We start from the raw sequence: 22,448 nt of genomic DNA on the forward strand, positions 1-22,448 counted from the left end.
TGCAAGCTAAGTTATCGCCGCCTGTGTTCGCACAGCACCTGGACACGATGCACACCGCAGTTGTGAACCACTAACTCCCATGAAGACAAGCGCAGATTTCCGACTATTTCAGCACTTTTAACTGCCCACTCTTTACAACGTATATTTTTAGTGCAAGTGCCAAATTTGGTTTCGGAGCTTGGAATATATGTTCAGTTGTTTCTTTGTTCTTTTTTTTTTAACACTGCAGTCCAGATATAGCGATGATAAGTTATAATGATTAGGTTTTTCATTCTTCTTGACATTGTTATAAGTGGACTGGACTGTATGTGACACGTGGTTGACATTAAATTACCGATGCGCTAAATTACTAAATACAACATTAAATGACTAATACGACAGCTTGCTGCGTTAACTGCCGAGAAGCGACACAATCAGCCTAATCTGGGCACTTTACCTGAGGCACCACAGGGGTTGCCTTTTAATTATTCTTCAACAGACATTTTTCTGAGTAATGGACGTTGTACTATCATTTCTATGCAACCATGTGCTTGATGTGACCACATGCGATCGGCACGTTGGCATGCTGGCTGCAGGTCAGCTAAGCCAAGCCGTTGGCCAAAACATGCCTGCATGTCTACAATATGCTGCTTTAATTTGCTCTAGTTGAGAAATTGTAATTTCTTGCTACAATACGTATATTTCGATAGCATCAACAATGGATAGCCTCGTGTCTTGCATTTTTTGCTTTCACTCACTGAAATACTCATTGAAATCCTCACTGAAATAAAGGATAACTAATCAGAACTTATATTTACTTTGTAATATCAGATAATTCATTATCTGCATGTTCGTTATATCTGATAATTCGTTATATTCGCGCTCTTTATATCTAGGTCAAACTGTACAAAGCTGAAGTATACCATGAATGGCAGAAACTTATTAGAACCAAGCTGATGTGACTAGCACTCTCAACAGTCACTGAAATACACAATCTGGAACCAGTAACTCTAATGCGCAAGACCAGCTGTTGGAACCAGCAGAGCTCTCAGATTGCAATGGTCATTTGCTTCACTTATCTTTGCAAGAGTCAATGTGATAGTGATATCATGGCCAGCCTACCTGTACATTGAAGGGCTGAAGGCCTTTCCCACTACCTCTGGCTACTCCAACCTCACACCAGCTGATCAAACATCCTATCCCTACAAATTTCTGTCTCATCAGTCAACCTTAACTTTTGTCACCCTTGACTGCATTATCATTCACTTGGCGATTATTCTGTTGATCTAATAGATCTGCTATACGCGTCATATAACCTTTGCAACACCACTTCTGATCTCAATTACACATTGTGAAAACCTAATTCAGCAAAGTTCCACCACCAAATTCATACTACATTTCCACTCCATGCCTCTATACCCCAAAAGCAGTTTTTGAGAGGTGCCAACATGAATAAACTTTAGTTAAGTGATGGTGTTATTGCAATGAGAGAACGTAATAGGCTGGCACATCCATACAAATTCCCAGAGTTGGATGGCAATGCACTTACCAGTGCATTCTTAGGTTGCTAACAACTACAGAACATTAGCTGTCCATGTTTGTTAAATGTCTAATTCATACTTCTCTCCACCTGTTACTTAGCCCCACAAACCTCAATGTATCATATTTGATATGCAGAGTTTGATAAATAAATAATGCCGATTTAAGTGCAGGTGCAAAACCCACAACAGCATTTTTAGATGTGCTAGATTCAAGTTTCAGTTGTCGATAGCTCAGCAAACCAATTACAGAATAATTAACTATACCAATTATCTTTAACTCAAATAAAATTTTGTTGCTTTTTTTCCTGTATGAATGCACGTTCCGTGGCCAGTAAAGGCGATCACGTTGTTCCAATTTTTCCGGGTGTGGGACGGCACTTCGGTTTTCCGGGGTTGATGTTATGCCTATCATTTCTCGATCCATCACTTGTTGCACTGTCCTCAGGTTGCGGGCATTGGCAACGTGAAAGAAGCTCTTGCATGCCACTCCAAACACGAAGAAAACAAGATTGGGACTCACCTCTTGATTTGGGAGATAGCTGCATCACGCCTCAAGCACTGGATGTTATCGTTGATGAGCGACCGCTCCATCTTTGGGTCGAGTTGTTCTTGAAGCCAGTTGGTGACAGCCAAGTCATTCTCCCACAAATATTGCTGCACGTGCGATGCAAGCTCAGTCAGACATGCACTTGGAGTTTGATACATCCCACATTTAGTTATCTGTAAAGGTGTTATTTTGCATAAACATTGGTCAAAAAGTTATGTTGTGCGTTTGATATACTCCTCAGACCTGAAGACAGGTCGGGGACATAAGTGCTCTTCAAGTCAGTTCTTATTAATGACAAATTTGTTACCTACATTTTCTCAGTTAAATGCAGAACATGCAATCTTCATATGCCTAAGACAGGGCAGTCTCACCTTTCTTGTAACAAAAATCACATTGTTTAAATGTTGAGGTGAGGGTGTAACAGTGTGTGGCTTGATCGGTCATCCTAGATTTTGATGTCAAATCGCGATTTGAGATGCACTTGACAGGTGCTTTTCACAGTCTTTGAGGACACACATAATTGTGTTGCACAAGCTGGTTTTAATGTTTTGCGATACCTGACGACAAGAAGACACTTGAGTACTTTCCATACAGGTCCACACACGTCTGACCTTATAGCCCAAAAGAATGTTTTACGTAATTGCTTCCATAATTTTGAAAAGGATTGGAGGTCCCATGCATCAAAGTGCACGAAGAGTCGCACGAGGATATAGACCATAGTTCATTGCACAGGCGTTTGTTATAATCAGGTTTCACTGTATAAGCGTTCGCGCTGACAGAATAATTTTTATACAGGCATTACCCTCACCTTGACGGCGCCCATCGACTCGACGAACCACCGCCGCAGCATGCTCTCCATCTCGCCATCGCCGATCTGCGGTCGCACCTGCTGGATGTCCCGCTTGACCGCGTCTTGCAGCAGGCGGCGTCGCAAGCGCCAATACAGCTGGTTCCGTGACTTGCTCCATGGCACTACATCCTTCGTGCAGAGGCAACAACATCAACACTCGCACATTGCTCAACATGCACACTGACAGTGTGGTGGCCTCAACTGCCGAGTTCGAAGTTGAGGTCACCATCGGGGCATGAAAGTGCACTGGAAAAAGAAACTATAGAGAACAGCTCAAAGAAAGGCATTAAGGTGGTGCCCTGCGACACTTAATACTATTTAAGAGAGAGCTAGGCAAGTTGGTAATTTGTTCTATGAAGGGATGCACTACATGACAGACTATGTTGTCATGCGATGGTGAAGAACTAGGTGGTGCCGAAATTCTGAGTCACGAATCCGACTCTTGGTTGGACAAACTTGTGCACAGAAAAAAAAAAGTAATAGTCAAGGCAGAACAATGGTGGCAAGCACAGTCGTCGAAATCTGACCTACGGTCCAAGTGCGTTGGCTATTTACACATCACTCACTGCACGTTGTAACGTAATCGCTGGTGCTTGTATACGTTCCAGAATGTGCGTCACGACTCGTGACGCATATGCAATCTGGTTAGACAAGATTCTTTCGCTTATAGAATCGGCGACAACATTCGAGAAAGGCAAATCGGCTTTGTGGAATCCCACAAGATGAAGGAAGGTTCACAAAAGAAAAAAACTGTCATGCTCCCTATTGCAGCATAGGGCTATAAAGAAAAACCATAATGGTTTTTCAGAAAGAAAGCATCACAGTTGAAGAAAAATTCATCGACGATTACAATACTTCCTATTGTGAAATTTGAGTGCTGCCTTTTCATTTTACTATATATCGGCTGGCGCGGACAATCTGCCTCATGCAGCATGTTGCACATGGAGCAAAGTGTGGTGCAACTTCCTCGCCAATCGTGACGCGTGGGAGCGATTCACAGCAGCCGCCGCAGACAGACCTTCGCTCATGCAGCGCTTCATTTTCCATACAGACGACGGCACGCCACTCTGGCGCCATCTCGTAGCGGTTGTGGCCGCAGAGCCCGTCTTGCATGGCACTACGCTTTTCTTCTCACGCTTTCACCATACCCTCCTCCTCCGCTTTCCTCCTTGTGCTCTATTCGCTATTGCAGTCTTTCATGCCCCTCTGCGCTTCGTGTTTGCTTTTAATCCTTCGCCATGCTCATTTCCTCGGTTACGCCGAAGGACGACGACGCTAAACTCGGGAAAGGCTGCTCAAGAGCTGCGCTCTATAAGTCATCCCGGGACCAACGCTTTTCCAGGGTGGATGCCCTACCGTCCGAGGTAACGAGGAGGCTAGCGTATCGCAGAGCGAGGAGAAATTAATCGACAACTCAAGCACAGAGTCACTGAATACGGGAAATCAGTTCTGCAGAAGGCCACAAGACGCAGGAGGGTACATGAAATTAAGAAAGACCTACTTGTATTACGCCCTTCTCTTGCATGCGGGCCGGCATGTCGTGCAGGTCGGCGAACGACAGCGCCACTTGGTGATACATGGGCAGGAGCTGAATCTCACGCTTGCGTAGCTCCGCCTCGAGCGCCACCTTCTTCTCGGGCTCGGCCGTGCCCAGCAGCGACAGAATTTCGCGACACCTGGCAGGACATCCGGACACAAATGGTATGTCAGGGTGCATTGAACTAAAAAATGACCTAGGGCAGCAGGATACCGTTTGTGGTGGCCAAAAAGCGCAAGAGAAACTGTTCTGTCCTGTCTATTACGTGTTATTTTTATATCCGCAAAATAGAAAGTTGCATACTAGAATATTTTACTAAACAAAAAACTTTTTGGACAAAGCTAATTCTGCCGACTGTGTTAATTGTGAACCTTCTTTTTTTCTTTCTTCTAATGCTCAGTCATGTATGTGGCGCATACTTCGTGTGTTTACATTATGTCATTTACCCCCTACTGTAACGCCCGAATGGGCGAAATGCAGGCATACCAATAAACAAACAAACAAGTAAATAAATAAAAGGAAGCATAGAGTTCTGACAGTGTCTGCCAAAAAGCCACGATCTGTTCAGTAAGGAACACAAAATGAGGTGCCATTGCATGATGGTTTTACTGTAGAAGGTGAAATAAATTTGTTTAAACTCTCAACTTCTTCCCATCTGCAAAAGTTCAAGAGGGCTACAAGCCTTTCGCTTGTGGCTGTACATCTAAAACAAACGCTTTGTTCTAAACAAAGCACATGTTGGATGTTAATTCTTGGACATAACTAATGGCTACAGTTAAGTAGGCCTAAATTAATGTTTATGAATTATTGTTGACTTGGTTGCAAACTACACACTTAAAGCTAGTGGCAAACAAGTGAATGGTGTCCAACAACCTGGCATCAAGACTGATTATGACTTGTCATTGGACATGGCTGATCAACGTCCACGACAAGGTAGACCTAAATTAATGTCTTCTTTAATTCACTGTTCCCTTAGTTGCAAACTACACACGCAATGCTGGTCTTAAGACCCGTGAATGGCGTCCGTACTAACCTGGCGTCAACGCGGTGCATGGTCTTGAGGAGGTCCTTCTTGCGGAATCGAATTTCAACCGTGCCTTCAGGTTCGAGCACGCCACCGCGGCTGTCGGGGTCGGCGTACATTTCCATTTGGCGAGGATTGATGGCGGCGTCCACCACGGCCCAGGCACCGCCACGAAGCTCGCCGTACGGGGGTATGTACACTATCACAGGCTGGCGGTACGTGTGCAGTGCATCCACGATGTACGCACCAAACTTTAGCACCTGGTCGTACATGTCTGCAATCACCGAGAGAAGGCACTGCTTGCACCTGTTCCAGCTGTTAACACTCCAGAAGCTCGTCTGAACGAGACTTCTAGTGGACAGGACATTAAGACGAGATCACAGTGTTGGCTTTCCAGCCGTGCACCAGCCAAGCCAATGGCCAAAACACACACATACACATCCAGAACGTGCCGTTTGTAGTTTCCCTTGCTGAGTATTTGACAGTTTTGCTACCGGAGTACATAGTTTAAGCTGCCTAGCAAATGAATACTCGCTTCGCTGTAACCAATATTGTGTCTGACCTTGCATTTGCGACTTCGTTATAGCAGCAGAGAAGAGCAGGCAAACTTAAAACTTACTTCGCTAAATCCAACAACTTGTTATATATCGACATTCACTACACTAAGGTGCGACTATATAACGTGTCCCAGCTAACTTGGACCAAGATTTTGAACATACCCAAGAGCTCTAGAGAAATTGTACCGACTGCGTAGTAACCGTAGTCATATGTACTTATGGCCAGCATTTTTTTCATCAAGGAGTATTACTGAATTAATTACTTTTAATTAGTGAGCTTTTTAATTATTGCTTGAATCGCAAACATATCAATTACAAAGTTGATGGGCACCTCAAGTAAGTCCAAATTAACTGGGACACCCTGTATATATGGCAGCACGCCAGTGTTGCCGCTTGAATGAGAACATTGGTCTTCACGATCACACAGTGCGGTCTCGTGGTTCACCTTTCATGCCTCCCGAGAAGCCTCGCCAGTTGGCAAAGACAAACAGGGGCAGCTCTTCTCGGTTGAAGTCATTGATGGCCTGCGCCGTCTTGTACGCCGAGTCTGGGAACCACACCTGGCCAGCCTGAGACAGGAGCTGCACAGGCACAAGGTATGCAAATGAGCATGCATACGTACATGGCTGAATTACTGATGCTGCACTGATCCAAAAGGAGGCAAAGAACAAGCCTTGATTCTAACCGACAGCAGAGATTGTGCAATGCTTTCAAAACAAACTACAGAGGCAAATTTGACTGCTGCATCACAGTGTCTCAACCTGAATAATTCGAGCTCCTCTAGTGAAGTGCTCAGCACACGCTTTGTGTTTTTGCGCTCATTTGTTATCAGCCACCACACGCGGTATTTTGAGCAACACTGAATTCAGCGTGGCTCGGATTTTGATTATGGCGAGGCAATCACCGAACTTGTCGCAAAGCTCAATCTCACAGAGGCAGCTGACAGCAGACAAGGACACAACTATGATAAATCAACACGTAGGACATATTACAAGATCCAGATGCAAGCACGAATTTGAAACCACAAACAGGGAGTCAATCGATAAAAGCCTTTTCTTCAGATTATGAACTGGTGCAGAACTAGAAGCAAGCATGATTAAAGTTTTGCAATGCTCAACGATGGCACTTTTTTTTTTGTCTTCATCTTTCATTCCCCTTTTGGATCCCCACTCACAAAACAGACAAACAAGCTGCGTAATTATTCTGGCACAATTAGTATAGCGTCGTTTATTTCATTAACAATTTTAAAGATGTTAACACCCTTTGGGGTTTCTCTTAAAAAAAGAATATAGCCATCAGTACTGCTTGTGTTTCTTTTCTTCAAAACTTCACGCTCACTGTTTTCCTGTAAAGACTACTACATAACGAAATAAAATACATGCCATTCACGAATCGGAAGTATCGGGCGTGCAAAATTAGAGAGGGAAAGCATGCAACATAGATTACAATTAATGCTCGGAGACAAGATAATCGAAACGGTGAAAGCCTTTCTTGAAGTGTAGGCTTAAGAATTTTCACTTTTGCCCTTTCTGCTGCCCACAGCCAAGCTTACAACGCAAACTTGGAACTACCACTACTACTGCTGTGAAGATACAGACACATGCACACGAGGAGGGAATGTACCTTGGCCTCCGAGTCGAGGTTGGCAGGATCAGCGGGGATGTCAATCTCGACTGTCCTCGTCTCAACCGCAACAACGCCAACGGGAATGCCACCAAGGCGAGCGCGGCCGCAGACAACAGTCTGAGCCCACTGCTGCATCACCTCCATGAAGGAGCCACGGTCGAAGAAGCCATCTTCCCAGAAGCCAGGCAGGGCTGTGGTTGGGCAAAAAGGAAATGTTAGCAGCTTAGCCAAGATACAATGAGACAATTTATGGTCACAACTTCATGAATGCATGCAATGTCTGTACTACGACAACCTAGTGGTTTGCTGCTTCTAACGGAGTGTGTAACTTGAAGCCGCAGTTAAACGCATACCATTATCAAATTCGATTAAAACGAGCCTGTTTGTCAAGGTGCACCCTTGCATTCACTGAGCCAAACTAGTACTCAAACATGGTATTTTTTTGAATGACGTTACATTCTGTAATACATTCTTTTGAATGACATTATACTTTAAATTAGTTTTTGAATGACATTACACAAGGACAACAGAAAGGAAACAAGAACATCATTCAAGATTACGCAGAATTACTACTCATGAAAGGATCAATAAAGGATTCGCTTTAAAAAATTAACCACCTTAAGAATTATTTGACTAGTTAATACAGTGTACACATTACTCATTACACTTATGATAACCATTTGTACATATACTGTATTTGCTTTTAACTGTAATTTACTGTTTTTATGATAATACAATGTTTACAGTACTATTGATATAACGAGATATTTTGCATCTACTCTTCTTTTCAACTGCTTTACAATTTTGCATCTATTTCTTTATTTTTTAAGTATATATAAAAATGTCTTTTTTCCACTCTCTCAATGCTTTTTTCTTGGTGACCAAGCTCATATAAATGTCATGCACAATCAATGCGATTGCACTTTCAAATTATCCTAGTCACGTTTGCCAACATATGGTCAAACACCAGTAATAACGCCCTGTGGTAACATCCTGTGAAACACCTTGTGACAATGCCCTGACAACACCATTTAATAACACCCCAATATTATGTAATTACACCCTTTACAACTCCCTTTACAACTACAGTAACACCCTGCAATTTAATTCTGTAGTAACAGCCTGTGCCAAATAACACCATCACAGCTTTTCTTTATCGAGAGTGTAAATGGAATGATATGCTTCAAAATTGATGCTACTGAACTAATAGGTAATAAAACTAATAAAATATAAAGGTATAAATATAAAAGATAAAGATAATAGATAAATATAAAGATAAAAAGAGATAAGCATGATAAATAGATAATAGAACTAATAAAAGGCGCAGCTTGTATAGATGACAGAGGCAGGTGAGCTTACTTGGACTGTCCCGTCCTGCCAGGAGCCACCTTGGATCGTATGGAACTTTGGATGGGGTGTACACCACATCCCTGTCGATGGGGTCCAGCGGTTCCACGATAGGAAGCTTGGCCCCTTTACACTGCGCGAGCAAAAGCCATCAGCATCCGTTATGTTCCACATCACATTTAGCAGGCAAACACACTGTGTCATGATGATACAATGTTAACAGCACTACTGATATAACAAGATATTTTGCATCTGCTCTCTTCTCTTCACTTCCTTTACAATTTTCACCTCTATATTTTTATTTTTTAAATATTAAAAAGAATGTTTTTTACACTCTCTTAATGCTTTATTTTTGGTGACCAAGCTAGACAGAGTTTCCACGGAACTCATACTCATGGTAAGAAACAGTTACATCGTACACGGAAACAACACACAAGTTGACGTAACATTAAATTCACATGTTGCAGTTTCGAATATGCAGTAACGGTTAATTCTAACTACAAGGGGACCAGAAATTTATTCAAATACAACGAAGTTCGAAATAAGGAGAGCCCTCGTTAAGTATAGCACCCGATCAGTTCTTCGGTACAGCTTTGCAATACCAGAACAGTCACTGAGCTCGCATTGAAAAAAGTCTATCTTTTCTCTGCCAGCACTGGACAACACGTGCCAGAAGTGCCAGAAGTATCCTAGGTTCTGTGTAAAGTCCAGTTGCCAAAAAATCGGTCCTTGCAGACTGTTTGCTGTGGGTGCGAGGGAAAACATGCAGGGGTGAGCTGAGAAGAACGATGGCTTGACGCACACCGTCCTCCCATGTGCCCAATTTTGGGGATGAAATGAGCGATGCTGTGCTAGAATAGGGGGCATAGGTGAGCGCGCGGTAACGTGACCAAGCGTGCACCAGGGGATCTTTCCTGCTCTCTTTAAGTCGGATCGGAAAGGAGGGAAGACCGAAACGCCGCTCTGCTCGCGCCGGTTCCGCCTTGGATCCCCGTGGGGGTCTTTCCTAGTCACTCTTACGGCGCACGACGTTACGGGAGCTAGCGATGCATCGAACCTTGACCTTTGGCTTGGGTTTGTCCAAAAAGCGGCACATGGGAGCGCTACATTTTGTTTGAAATAATCGTTGTGCCATTTATTGGAGCTTGAATTCGCAGGAGTTTTTCTCTACTCAAATGCATAGGACTTGACCAGGACCAGCAGGGCAGTTAGATTTACCTGTAAATTCGAATTAAGAGAATTCTAATTATTGCGATTTCACTGTATCAATATATTAGTCAAACCTTGTTATGATGAACTCACACCTGACAAAAAGGTAGCCTCATCATACCTAATATTCGTCATAAGCATACATTCGTTACATGCTAATACTAGAGATAAGAACTTTAAAGTTATTTCATTATATTCAATAATTCCTTAGATTCATGTTCATTATTATGAGATTCGGCAAGATGACACGGGTCTAAGCCCATTCACCACAAAATGCTCAAAGCAATACATCAATATGGCCACGATTCTTGAGTGACATCAAGAACGCACTGCCTGCACTTGTGACCAAACAGTGTGTCACAAATTGGCAGTTGTGAAAGGATATAAATAAGCTACAAGATCCAAGGTGACTATTACCTTTCTTTTTTTTTTCTCTCCCTTTCTCTCTGGTTCACTGCATGATAATATGGCTCTACAAGCCTTAAATAGGTAGTGACTATGAGTGGAAATCCCATCACACCTTTGGCATGTAGGAGAGCCACTTGAGCATGACATAGGTACCCTCCAGGTCGTCGTGCACGGTGACATGCGAGACGCCATTGGGGTACATGATCTGCACGCCTCCCAGTTGGTTGTTGGATGTGTACACTTCGCGACCCAGCAGCTGAAAGGGCAAAAAAAGCAAGGACATTTGTTCCACGTCTCATTCACAGTCATCCCAATCTCATCTATTTTCTGCACACACTCAATTTCTGTATTCTTCTCCATGCTATTTACTCTCTATAGATCAATGTTTCGAATGTCTTAAGCGGTTTTTAGTGCTGCACTTACAAAAAAGCGGCTCAAACATGCGAGGCTCTGCAAAGACGGCTCACCATTCAAACAATTCCTATTATCAAAGCAAGCAAAACTAATTCAAACAAGATTTCAGATTGCTAGTGACAGTCCTGAACATGTCACATGAACAATGACATTGAATCCCACAAGTATGTCCAGTGGGACCAGTATTTATTTTGATGCAGTCAAGCTCTTTATGTATTCACAGCAAAACACGATCGAAGCCATGTATTCCATGAGAAACTGCTTCGGTACAAACATTATCGTGTATGTTAAGTGACTAACTTTGTTCAGGGCTCCGGCACCAGTGAGAATGATGTGAGAGTTTTCCAGCTGGATGACGCGCTGTCCCAGACGAACCAAATAGGCCCCGATACCGATGGCTCGACACGTCACCTGCACATGTCATGCAAGAAAACAACATTCAGGATTTGCGATTTCCGAGAACTTCCCAACTTTCTTTTTTTTTTCATTACATGCAAAACTTGTAATGACTATATCTAAATGTATCCAATAAATATAAGTAAATAAATAAATATATATAAGTAAATGAATCCTGGCTGCCCTGTCTGGTACACAATGCATCTGCATCTTGGATCAAAGTTAATGCACAAATAAAGCCAATCCTGCTAAAGCCGAAGGAATACACAAACCTTGCCTTCAACTTTGGAAAGCTAATGAAACCGTTGTGCAATTCACTTTTCTAGCTAAATGTAATGCAACATCTAAGTAAATTTAAATTGTGGGGTTTAATGTTCCGAAACTGCACATGGATGCTGCAGCGAAGAGCTCCAGATTAAATTTACGACCTGGAAATGTTAAACGCACAGCCAAAGCACGGTACACTTGCGCTTTCACATTCAGCCTCCATCTAAATACAGTCATTGTGGCTGGCAACCACACCCATGACCTGGTGCGCAACAGCAGAACGTCACAGCCACTGAACCAATGTGGTGGATCACATAAAAAAATTAAAAGAAAAGGATGTGAACTCACCAAACTGATGGTGACAATCTCTTCATAAGCCTGCGATGTCTCGCCAGCAATGAGCCCAGCATACTTCAGGTTCTCAACGCCAAGTCCATCCACCTTGCCTATGAGCAGAACGAGAATCCACATTGAACTCGCAGAACTACTTTTCTCAAATCGTCTAATGTCGGCACGAGAAGTAAAACAACTAACCGATGATGTTGGTTATCTTGTACCGCTTCTCGCCTTCATCGTCGATAAGCTCTGCGTTGACAGAGTTCAAGGCGCTGACTTTCTTGAAGTTCTCTGGCGTCAGGTAGAGGTACCGGTAACCCTAAGTGCAAAGCAAGAGGAACAAGATGAATACCGTGGCTCTGGTGAAGTTTTCAAGGAAAACACGGCAGGCGACATAATCGTGCTGCAACCGTCGAAAACTTCGAGGATGCTTTCCTCACCTTGTCGGGGACGTCAGGGTCGACCCATGCGATGTTGAAAAGGTGCTTGAGTTCCTCCGCAAGCCCAATCCTGGCACCGCTGTTTGCCGAAATGTAGAGTCGCGGAATTCCCAGCGCTCGGGCCCTTTCAGATGCTTTCTGCATGTTTAGAAAAAAAAAAAAAAACAGGAAACAAGCATTAGCACAGTGACTCACAAGGTGGGTAACCATGCGCCAAATGTCGCAAGGAAGCTTTTAAGCAGGACTGCAAGTTCTTCAGCCGGGCTCGTTGATCCCTCCCCCCCCCCCCCAACCCAATACTTAATCACACACCTCATCGTAACGAACGAGGGAACTGAAGTGTTTCATATAAACCAATTACAGGACAAATTAGTCAGCGTTCTCCAATCCTAATGGAAAAAGGAATTGGTTTACTTAAATGATGTGTGTGACTTTGTAGTGAAATGGTCGGGTTCCGTACCTTTGTTTCTTTTTTGGTCTTTACATGTCTACTTTACCATGCTCCGATTGTTTTGCTGTCACATGGCTTTGTCAATCTACCTTTGTAATTCATCTTGCTTTCTTATATGCTGTTGCGTCTGGCCATTACATATAAGCACTTCCCTTCAATAAAAAGTTTTGTTGTGAGTACAGCCCATGTCCTGTCTATTTCCTTTACCCTTTCTTTTGTCTGTGTTACATCAAACTGCCCAGGCATAACTATGAACCCGTATCAACTTGCCCACCTTTCACTCATTCCACATCAACTTGTTTCACCAGCATCATAATTTGGCACTGGCCATATAGAATAGAGGCTAGCACTCCAAGGTATATTCTACTGTTCCTCTCCCAAATTGTTCTGGCGAGACAAGTTGCAGGTTTTTCAGTGCCTGTAGGGGAGTAATATTCAGCACAATGATGTTAAACTGACTGCAGGACCTAACAAGTGCATAAATTTACTTAGAGCAACCAAAACTCTTTCTGGAGCCACTTCCAAGTCAGACACAGTACCTACTGGCCATATCAAAGAACTCACAAAGAAGAGGATGTCCTCCTGAGGTCCAAAGGTGCCGAGAAGGAATGTGATGTCATTGGCGATGACAATGATGTCACGGCCCTCTGGGTACTCGGGCGTCACTAGTGTCATGCGCCAGGCTACCATGCCAACCTGTTTAAATGAGAATGTGCGAGAGTGTGTTTAGAAATGGGGCACCTCTCGCTTGCACTTACACATAGACGTCGCAATGAAGGTGGTGACAGCTACATTACAACTACCTGCATTCGAGACGTGACACCTGTCAGGGTCTCAAGACATCAATTAAGACAGTCCTTGGAATATGATGGGGTCAAGAATCACTGGAATGTGAACCCGTGTGGGCTCCTTGAAAAGCAGATGTCATAGCTGAAGAACATCTCCTGTGAGACAAGGAGAGATCTGCGTTTCCCGGCCGGGAAGAAGCCTCTGAACTCCTAGTGTACAGGGTACCGAGGCCTGGCCTCTCGAGGTCCAGATTCACAAGTCAAATAAATTCAAATCTGCTTCAGTTTGCATATGATTCCCCTATTCCCGTCACAGCTCATGCATGGCCAGCACTGCATTGCTCTGTGGTCATCATTATTACCAGGCAGATGTAGTCAAGGGTCAGAACAAAGAATCATCTGGACAGGTAAAACAACCATATAGTAACAATTATAGAGCTTGTTGCTGACCAAACAAGTACCTAGGTGCAAACATCTTGGCAAGATTGAAATGTGTCATCACGGCTTCATAGTCACTCCACTTTTTTGAGAGCACTGAAGTTGTTTTACCAGTGACTTTTGCATACTGTGAACAAGGTGCTCCTAAGGATACTGAGATGTCAATTTCGTCCCTGTCTGCCAAGTGACAAGATTTATAACTTCTAGATTATGCATACATATTGTATTGGTGGCACAGTTCGCGTAGTCTGCGCGAACTATGCCACCGAGATGAGACGATTGCAGAGCTGTTACAACCAGCTTTGATCATTTCACTGCAGCATCTAAAGTAGCGTTGGCCCTCCCTCTGTCCTGAGCTCATTTTGTTCGGAATGTAGCACCAATACGCCCAATTTGCCACATCAGCCAAACCGCGGCAGAGACAGCATGTCACGTACGTCATTCTCGCCGGGTAGCCGCTTCTGTTCGACGAGCCGTCCCTGCGAGTCCATCACCAGCTCGACGCAGCTCAGCAATGACGCCGGAATGTCCTGGCCTGGACGCATCTCAACATGCTCCTCCCAAAGCCTGATCAGGGCCTACAAGTGGTAAAGAAAAAAACAAAAAAGAGGGGGGGGGGGAGGGGGCACGTGAGCAATATCCATCAGTGTCAGAATGGCATGCACACATATTACAATGACAGTGCTGCAAGTCGTTTGGGACTCCACATTACTACTATGCCACGAGACCCAACCACCCTTGAAGACCAACTGATTGATTGATTGATTGATTAACTAAGCGGGTGGATGAGTAACACCTTAAAGGAATACTACAGTTGCGAGAGATGTAGTAGAGGGGGGTGGTGTTTAATTTGATGTGTTGTACTTAAATTTAGGTGCATGAGCACTTTTGCATTCTCCCCCAATTCAAATGTGGTGCCCACAGCTGGGTATCGATCCTGCCACCTCTCGTGGCCCATGATCTTGTTGCTCTCAGCAGCACGATATCATGGCCATTTACCACTGCAGCACATAGCAGACATGTTCCATAACACGGGTGTTCAATAACTGCCTTGTGCAACCGACATACAGCAGTATGAATTTTGTGGCAAGGAACTCAATCTCTAACATTTTCCTGGCTGACAAGTATTCAGTATGAAAGTAAGCAATTGCAACATTGTACTATTATGGACAATTTAAATATAGTACAGACAAGTTAGGGCTAACTAGGATGCATCCTTTCACTTCTGCTTTCGCCAGCATGTGTAATATCAGCATGATTTTCACTTGCATGCTTAGCAGAAGACTAATACCTTCTATGGAAAACAAATAAGTAGTGGTGAAAGATCGTGTGCTCAAGTTATTACTTGATGAAGCTCTTCTACATTGTAATGTGTTGTTGACCTTCCGTATGTTCACGACTGTACAGAGAGGCAGAAAGGGGTAGCTTAGAGACAAGGAATCTGCAGCGACACCGACCTGCCGGAACATGTCAGGAAAGTCGTAGACGTAGGTGGTGCCATTGGACTGGGCCTGGAACCGCTTCTGCTGCAGGTAGTCCTTGGTGAGGTACGGCGTGGAGATGGGCAGGCCATGCAGCGGTCCCTGGCGGTGGGGTCCCCACGCCTCAAACTGCATCAGGCCCGTCTCGGGGTCCAGGCGTTCCTTGTACAGGGAAATGTCCAGGTAGTAACCGCTCTCGTTGGCCAGGAACAGACGGATGGGCACGAGCTTGCCATTTAGGCTAGGCCTGTTGAGAAACCACAGCAAGGGAGATGGGGGGGAATGACGGTGGTTTGAAGAAAGAGGAGACAGAGTGCACCACTGTCAGTCATAAAACAGCAATGAAAAGTTGTTTTTAAAAATTTACTGTTGCTGTGCATTTACCACCACCATGGTGCAACCTCCACACTGGCATATCTATGCATACTTAAGTGCAAGAGAACTATAGATAAACAAGGATACAGTCTAAGTCCAGTACTGACTGCTTAATAAGATGATTTGCCTTTGGCAGAAAGTCTGCACTCTAAAAAAGAAAAGTCACACAATCTTTCGCTTTTATCTTGTACTCACAACAATAATCGTCATCAACCTGCAGTGTACTTCTATGTATTAGTCTACACTCGCTACTTTCCTGTCCAGAACACAAAGGCACAGTGTGCATGCTGGTCCTGGCACCATAGTACAAGCTGCACATGCAAAGGTACTGGCTGCACATATAAGAAAATATGTGCAATCTTGACGATTATCGCTGTGGGACAAAATAATTCCTAAAGGGTGTTAAATTTTTTTTCCGAGTGCATCTTCCTTTATTGTTGTTCGTACTAATTTATCTTCCCATTGCAAGGGAGTCAAATGGGCACAACACAACCTTCTTGGCAAGGGAGCCAAAAGCAGGCTTTGGAGGTACAGGATAACTCCAAAAAGAGTGTTAAGTGCTCATAATGAGACAGACTTCACTCTTAAAATGGCTGCACCCTTTGGGGTGTATATTTGTCCCACAACGATAATTGTCTGTCTTGCTTGCGTTTCCTTTCTTGAAAACGCTGCACTTTCTACTTTCCTGTCGAGAATGCTATGTCGCGCTGATAACACGCATGCCGTCCCTGACTTGGAAGTACCGGGCAGGGCAGAGCCCGAGCCATTTTGACTTATCAGGGAGGACTAATGGCCGATTTGGGATAAAAACAGATTGGAACAGTTTTACGTTATACTGGCCCAAAACATAGTATGTTGCATACTGGAAGCACAAAAGTGACCAAATAATGTGCGATTTGACATAACCTTACGTTTACAAGTCGTAGTAGTAATATATCAAGTAGTTATTTTGCAGAAAGCAGCGCAGATCTAACACAATTGCACTGCAAAACTCACAAAGCGGGACTTCTGCGACAGCATTAGTTGCCTATCTCCTGCAAGTTTACCTACTCGGGTGTGAAATGGATAGCACTCTTAAGTCTCCGTAACTTAAGCTGTCTATTGTTTAATGAGAACACATCATGTATGCCTGGGTATGCAGCTTCCCTAATGCATGCAATCAATTTGCTGGGTAGGTGAGTGCAAGTTTTATAAAATATGAGGCAAGATCAGCAAGCATGTCTGTGCTCGTGCTTTCCTTTATCACCCACTGCCATACCCCAGGTCCCTCATGCTTGTTTGTATTATTGCTAGTAGCTTATATGCTTGAGAACTTCTCTCAAAGATAATGAGACTAAATTACATCAAATTAACACTGACGGAAAGCACTGTGTGGTTACCAACGCAAACATGCAGGTGCAAAAAAAAAATTGGGGCTGCATTCTGTGTCGCCTTCTTTTAAGAATCCCCTCATTTTCATACAGTGCCCCCATCCACTTCCTTAATATACATGCCACCGTCAGGAACACGCATCGAGATGCGACAAGCCAAAAGAAGCTTTTGTTTTTGCTTTAGCGGGGGAAAAAAAAAAGAAAACTTACTGGCTGCAGAGCTTCTGACGCACAGCGAAACGACTAGCGCAGCACGCCGACGGATAAACTAATCCTCAAAAGAGGCTGAAGCAGAACGCAGCCTCTCCCGTCATCAACGCGGGTGCCTCTCTCTCCAGAGACAACCTTTTGCCGCCATTTTCTTTGGACTTACACGCCAGGCCCAGACAAGTCCTCGGTGAAAACCATGCGGCTGGGTGTGGAGCTGGCGTCAATGCCTCTTTACAACGGGCCAATCATGCGCCCCCAATACCATGCAGCGGCCGCAAGCATGCGCAGGGGCAGAGGTCAAGCAGGAGGGCCGGGGGGGGGGGGGGAGGCAAGGTAGGCAAAGGTCAAAGGCAACAAGATGCCACTGTACAAGTTTATGAGCCAAGCCTAGCAACAAAAGCACACTTAGCAACAACAAAGCGCTGTATATTCTAAAGCGAACAATGCTGTCGAACATACTCACTAAAATATATTTAAAAAATATTTACATTTCTGGGCTCAAAATTAAATTGAAGAGGTCTAATGTCCAAAAGCAACACATGCCTTAGTATGTAGGCCTCCACATTAATTTTGACTGCGTATGGTCCTTAAAGGGACACTAAAGCGAAACAATAAATCAGTTTAGACTAATGAAGCATTGTTTGGGAACCCTGCAGGCAGTCATTTCAAAAGAGTAGTTTATTATTAGATAAGAAAATGAAGGTCGAAGTATCAGTATTTGAATTTCGTGCCGAAACCCCAGCGCCGGTACGTCAGCGTGACGTTAGGGATTCCAAACTATGTTTTCGCATTTGGGCTGCATTCGCTGCATAAAGGTTCCCGAAACTTGTCATGTTTAATATTTGCTTCCTTTAGAACACAATGTAGTCAATCTGTACCGCTATATATAATTAGTAGGCCCTAGAAGATGCCATCAAAGTCCAAGACGTCACAGCCCCCAGGTGCGGGAACTTAAGTAGGCGTCGCCCCCCATATTTCGTTCTTGCACTTTTTCTGGCTTACCAAACGTCTTATAGTTGTAAGAGTGGTGTCTTTGGTGTTGTAGAACGGTAATTTACTGATGCAGAAGAAATCATTTTTCACTTTAGTGTCCCTTTAATGTGCATCTAAATCTAAGAAATTTAACTAAGTATACGTGTGCATTTTTGTGTTATGCCCCCATCACCTTCATTGCATTACGCTCACATTGGAGAGTGAAGGATAAGAAGAGAGCCTAACAACAGAACATTTGGCACGCTGCCTCATGTCTGGTTCGCAGAATAAATGGTAGGGTTAAATATGCAGTAATTCGAGCAAGAGAGAGTTTTACAGCGGCTTTTCTCATGCAGTGACAGTTGTCAACTGCCGGTCTATGCTGTGATCTGCGTTTGCAACCTGTTCAGCCACATTATTAGAAGCTGCGTGCTCTTTAAAAAATAATTTTGATGTTGATTCAGTTATCATTTAAGCTAGCTGGATTCTTCAAGGTATCATCTTGGAACCTAGCATGTAAACAATTGCTGGGCAACATGATTTTTCCAGCGGGTCTTTTGCAAGAACCAAATGGCTCCTAGTAGAAAACATCATAAAGCTTTTTAACTTCCCGAACGAAGTTCTTTGCATATTAAACATGTCTACAGGTTTTGCGGCTTTCCTGCCCCAAGTTGTATAGCTTGAAAACCAGTGGATAAGAAATTACGTGATGGCCCCGTAGAGTATCCGATATGGCTCGGTGATAAAATCGTCTTTCCAGAAATGGACAGAAACATGCTGCATAATAATTTCTTGAAATTACTTGCTGGTATAGCTATTGTACATGCCTCAGAGGCTCACTAAACCCTCAAGTCTTAAAACTTAGGAACGGATTGTATAAAATAGAGTGGTTTATGTGAAAAGAAGCAACCTCTATCTAAAATGCCATTATCAGGTGTACACCTACAAACACAAGCATGGAGCCATGAACATAATTGTTCTCTGTACACTACACTTAATTTCGTATATGTTCCTTTCATCATTTTCAATCTGCCTGTTACACTTTCGACTGGACTGACAGCAGGAAATCAGATTTGTAGCTTAAATGAAACTGTCCAAATATCAGCAAACAAACTATACAAGCCAGCATACTAATAGAAAGGCCAAGCATGTAATTTCTCTGAGCATTACACTAAGTTCTCCCATCGCATCACGTACTGCTGACATTCTAGTGGCAGAGAAATTTTTCCCCTTTCCAAGTTATTCCAAAAAAGCGCATGCACCACAATACACAAGGCATACAACTATCACACCAGCCAACAGCAAGAACAGAAAAAAGAGAATAACAAGATACATATCAGAATAAAAACCAGAATTCCATGCAAAATGTGCGGCATGCACTTTTTCTTAGCTTTGCGCTAGTGCTACGAACTAGTCCCCATTTATCTAGGCAAGCGTTCCCACAAATCGGGCCAGAATAAAAAACAGCCGATGTGTTAGAACTTCATCGTAAGCATTGCCATACGAAATGCTTAATGGCTACAGCACAAGCTTGAATGCATCAGCATAAATGTGCAGCCATCACACTAGCACAGATGCCGGAAGCTACCAGAAATACTGCGGCTTAATAAGCTCAGCAACTTTCAACTTGACAGATTTCATTCCATTTTGCACCTGGTACACGAAACAGCATCCAAAATTGCTCCCACTCACCGAATTGTCATCTTGATCTCGGCCTGCAGGACACGGAGCTTCCATAGTCTAGGCCCATACCTCATCACCATGTCCCTGACATTCTCGGCAATCTACAATTTGAAAAAAGAAAGCATTGGCATATGCAAACGTCATTCCTAACAATTTAAAAACACCATGGACTGCTGACTGAAACCTGTAATGAGGCATAACCTAGCTGACCAGTGCAGCTATGTCTGCATCATATAAACAAAGCAACAGCAAAACTATGAATTAAAAAACAGTAGTACTGCAGCAACTGCATCCATCATAACTAGCCTGACTTATGGTACAACTCAGCTATATTTGCTACTAAATTCAACATCATGAGCAGCATCAGCAGCCAATTTAATGTCCACTGCAGGATGATGACCTCTCTGAGTGATCTCTATTTACCCCTGTTTTGCGCCAGCCAATTCCAAATTCCACCTAAAAATTTCCCAATTTCATCACTTCACCTAATTTTCTGCCGTCCTTGACTGCGCTTACCTTCCCTTGGCACCCATTCTGCAATTCTATAGGTCCACCGGTTATCTAACCCATGCATTACATGGCCTGCCAAGCTCCATTTATTTTCTCCTAATGTCAACTAGAATGTCGGATATCCCCTATTGCTCTCTCATCCACAGCGCTCTCTCCCTGTCTCTTAATGTTATACCTAACATTTTTCATTCCATTGCTCTCTAAGCAGTCCTTAACTTCTGCATAATTCACATGTTAAGTGAACGCGATTGCAGAGAGTACTGCAGACAGATGTGTTAAGCAGGAGACATACAGGAGACAGTTTTAGTTTAGCATACGCAACCATAGCGTACGCTATACGCTATGGGATAGTGTACGCTAAGCAGCGCATGTTGTTTACAGTTTTAGTTGGCCTGCGAGATATTCGTATCTCAGAGGTCATATGCCTTCGTTGCAGCTATCTCCCGACTGTAGCAATAGGTGGCGCTGACATCTCGAATGTTTCTTTCGTTAGGCTTCGACTTGTTCGAAACGAGAAGCGATCTCGAAAACACCACAAGGCTATCCATAATACTCAGTCGTCAAAGCAGCCTGAGACTAAGAGAAAGCCATTTACACAGTCATTTGCTACGAAGGAAGTGCATTTCACGAAAGCAACGCCAAATTCAATTCAAAGCAGGCAATCGGGACCACCGCCACGTTTCACGCAAACTCCACAAACCATGCAGTCGCAAACGCTAAATCTGAGAAATAGCATGCGTACGCTATACGCTTTGGGTCGTAATGGTATAGCTTACTGGACATGACTGTTGGTACGACAGGCAATATGCTGGATCAAACACGAAATTGAGCACTGTGTCGTGTGCTTTCAGTGCATCACAGCGAACGCTTGCGGCCTTTTCACAGAGCTCGGTCTTTCAGAAAGTGCAAGTCTTTCAACACAGCAGTTTGGTTTGAATCCGACACGGGCTACAACGATGGGGCCCTCTGAATCCACTGCGAATTGTACGTACCCTGGCCGGGTCCATGGTGACCTTGGGCACGAAGTTTAGGAATATGTGGTTGCAGTCGGTCCTCTTGGCCTGCAAAAGCAGGATGCGGCAATGTAGTGGGGGCCCAGTCGTTAAACAAAGCTTGTTTTTAGATAGCAGCATACGTTTACGCTTATTACTCCAATAAACATACTCTTTCCCACATTTTATAGAAACAGACACTAAAGCTGAAACATCAATCAGGAAAGGCGTTTGTTCTGTCATCAGCAGTCACCAGGAGCAATTACACATGCAAATGAATGACACTTTAGTATATGAGTAGGCGCACAGAAGGTATAATTGACTTTGGCAAGCACAATTTCTCGGTAGGAATTGACTCAAAATGAATGGCAGAACCAATTTTCAGAGGTGTCCGCTCTCTATTGGAAACTGCTTGGTGCATTTACATATCGGCACAACATACTTGAGGGCATATGTAAATTTTCACACTGTAGCAAAACCAAGATTTGTACAAGAATTACTAGAGAGAAGTTTAGTACTGGTGTCCACTGGAATGATGAGCTGCACATAGATTTGCCTAAAACTTCTTCCTTATGGCTTCAAACAGCTTTGTCACTTTGCAAATCGATCATATTCAACAAAATATTGCATTAAAAGAGCAATTATTTGCAATGATTGTGCACTACAATGATCATGAACTAGCCCAAATGTCTATCTACAA

The 22,448-nt window shown here is 43.6% G+C and overlaps 1 protein-coding gene across 11 annotated transcripts in view; it reads right to left on the minus strand.

Moving 5' to 3' along the window:
- Positions 1 to 22,448, minus strand: part of ACC (acetyl-CoA carboxylase) — a 102,506-nt gene that overhangs the window by 3,197 nt on the left and 76,861 nt on the right. For 10 of the 11 annotated variants that reach the window (XM_065448976.1, XM_065448974.1, XM_065448980.1 and 7 more), the window contains 18 exons: positions 21,749 to 21,817; positions 20,256 to 20,347; positions 17,755 to 17,820; positions 15,613 to 15,883; positions 14,593 to 14,733; positions 13,494 to 13,625; positions 12,479 to 12,616; positions 12,237 to 12,357; positions 12,051 to 12,148; positions 11,340 to 11,450; positions 10,738 to 10,881; positions 9,021 to 9,141; positions 7,659 to 7,852; positions 6,481 to 6,616; positions 5,488 to 5,752; positions 4,419 to 4,593; positions 2,876 to 3,046; positions 2,041 to 2,174 (listed from right to left, as the gene is read on the minus strand). In XM_065448976.1, the coding sequence (XP_065305048.1) occupies positions 2,041 to 2,174; positions 2,876 to 3,046; positions 4,419 to 4,593; positions 5,488 to 5,752; positions 6,481 to 6,616; positions 7,659 to 7,852; positions 9,021 to 9,141; positions 10,738 to 10,881; positions 11,340 to 11,450; positions 12,051 to 12,148; positions 12,237 to 12,357; positions 12,479 to 12,616; positions 13,494 to 13,625; positions 14,593 to 14,733; positions 15,613 to 15,883; positions 17,755 to 17,820; positions 20,256 to 20,347; positions 21,749 to 21,817 (2,579 nt within the window). The remainder of the gene's footprint in view (positions 1 to 2,040; positions 2,175 to 2,875; positions 3,047 to 4,418; positions 4,594 to 5,487; positions 5,753 to 6,480; positions 6,617 to 7,658; positions 7,853 to 9,020; positions 9,142 to 10,737; positions 10,882 to 11,339; positions 11,451 to 12,050; positions 12,149 to 12,236; positions 12,358 to 12,478; positions 12,617 to 13,493; positions 13,626 to 14,592; positions 14,734 to 15,612; positions 15,884 to 17,754; positions 17,821 to 20,255; positions 20,348 to 21,748; positions 21,818 to 22,448) is intronic. The other variant, XM_065448977.1, reaches the window with a different exon arrangement.

The sequence above is a fragment of the Dermacentor albipictus genome, chromosome 10 (assembly GCF_038994185.2).
Source record: "Dermacentor albipictus isolate Rhodes 1998 colony chromosome 10, USDA_Dalb.pri_finalv2, whole genome shotgun sequence".
NCBI classification, from domain to species: domain Eukaryota; kingdom Metazoa; phylum Arthropoda; class Arachnida; order Ixodida; family Ixodidae; genus Dermacentor; species Dermacentor albipictus.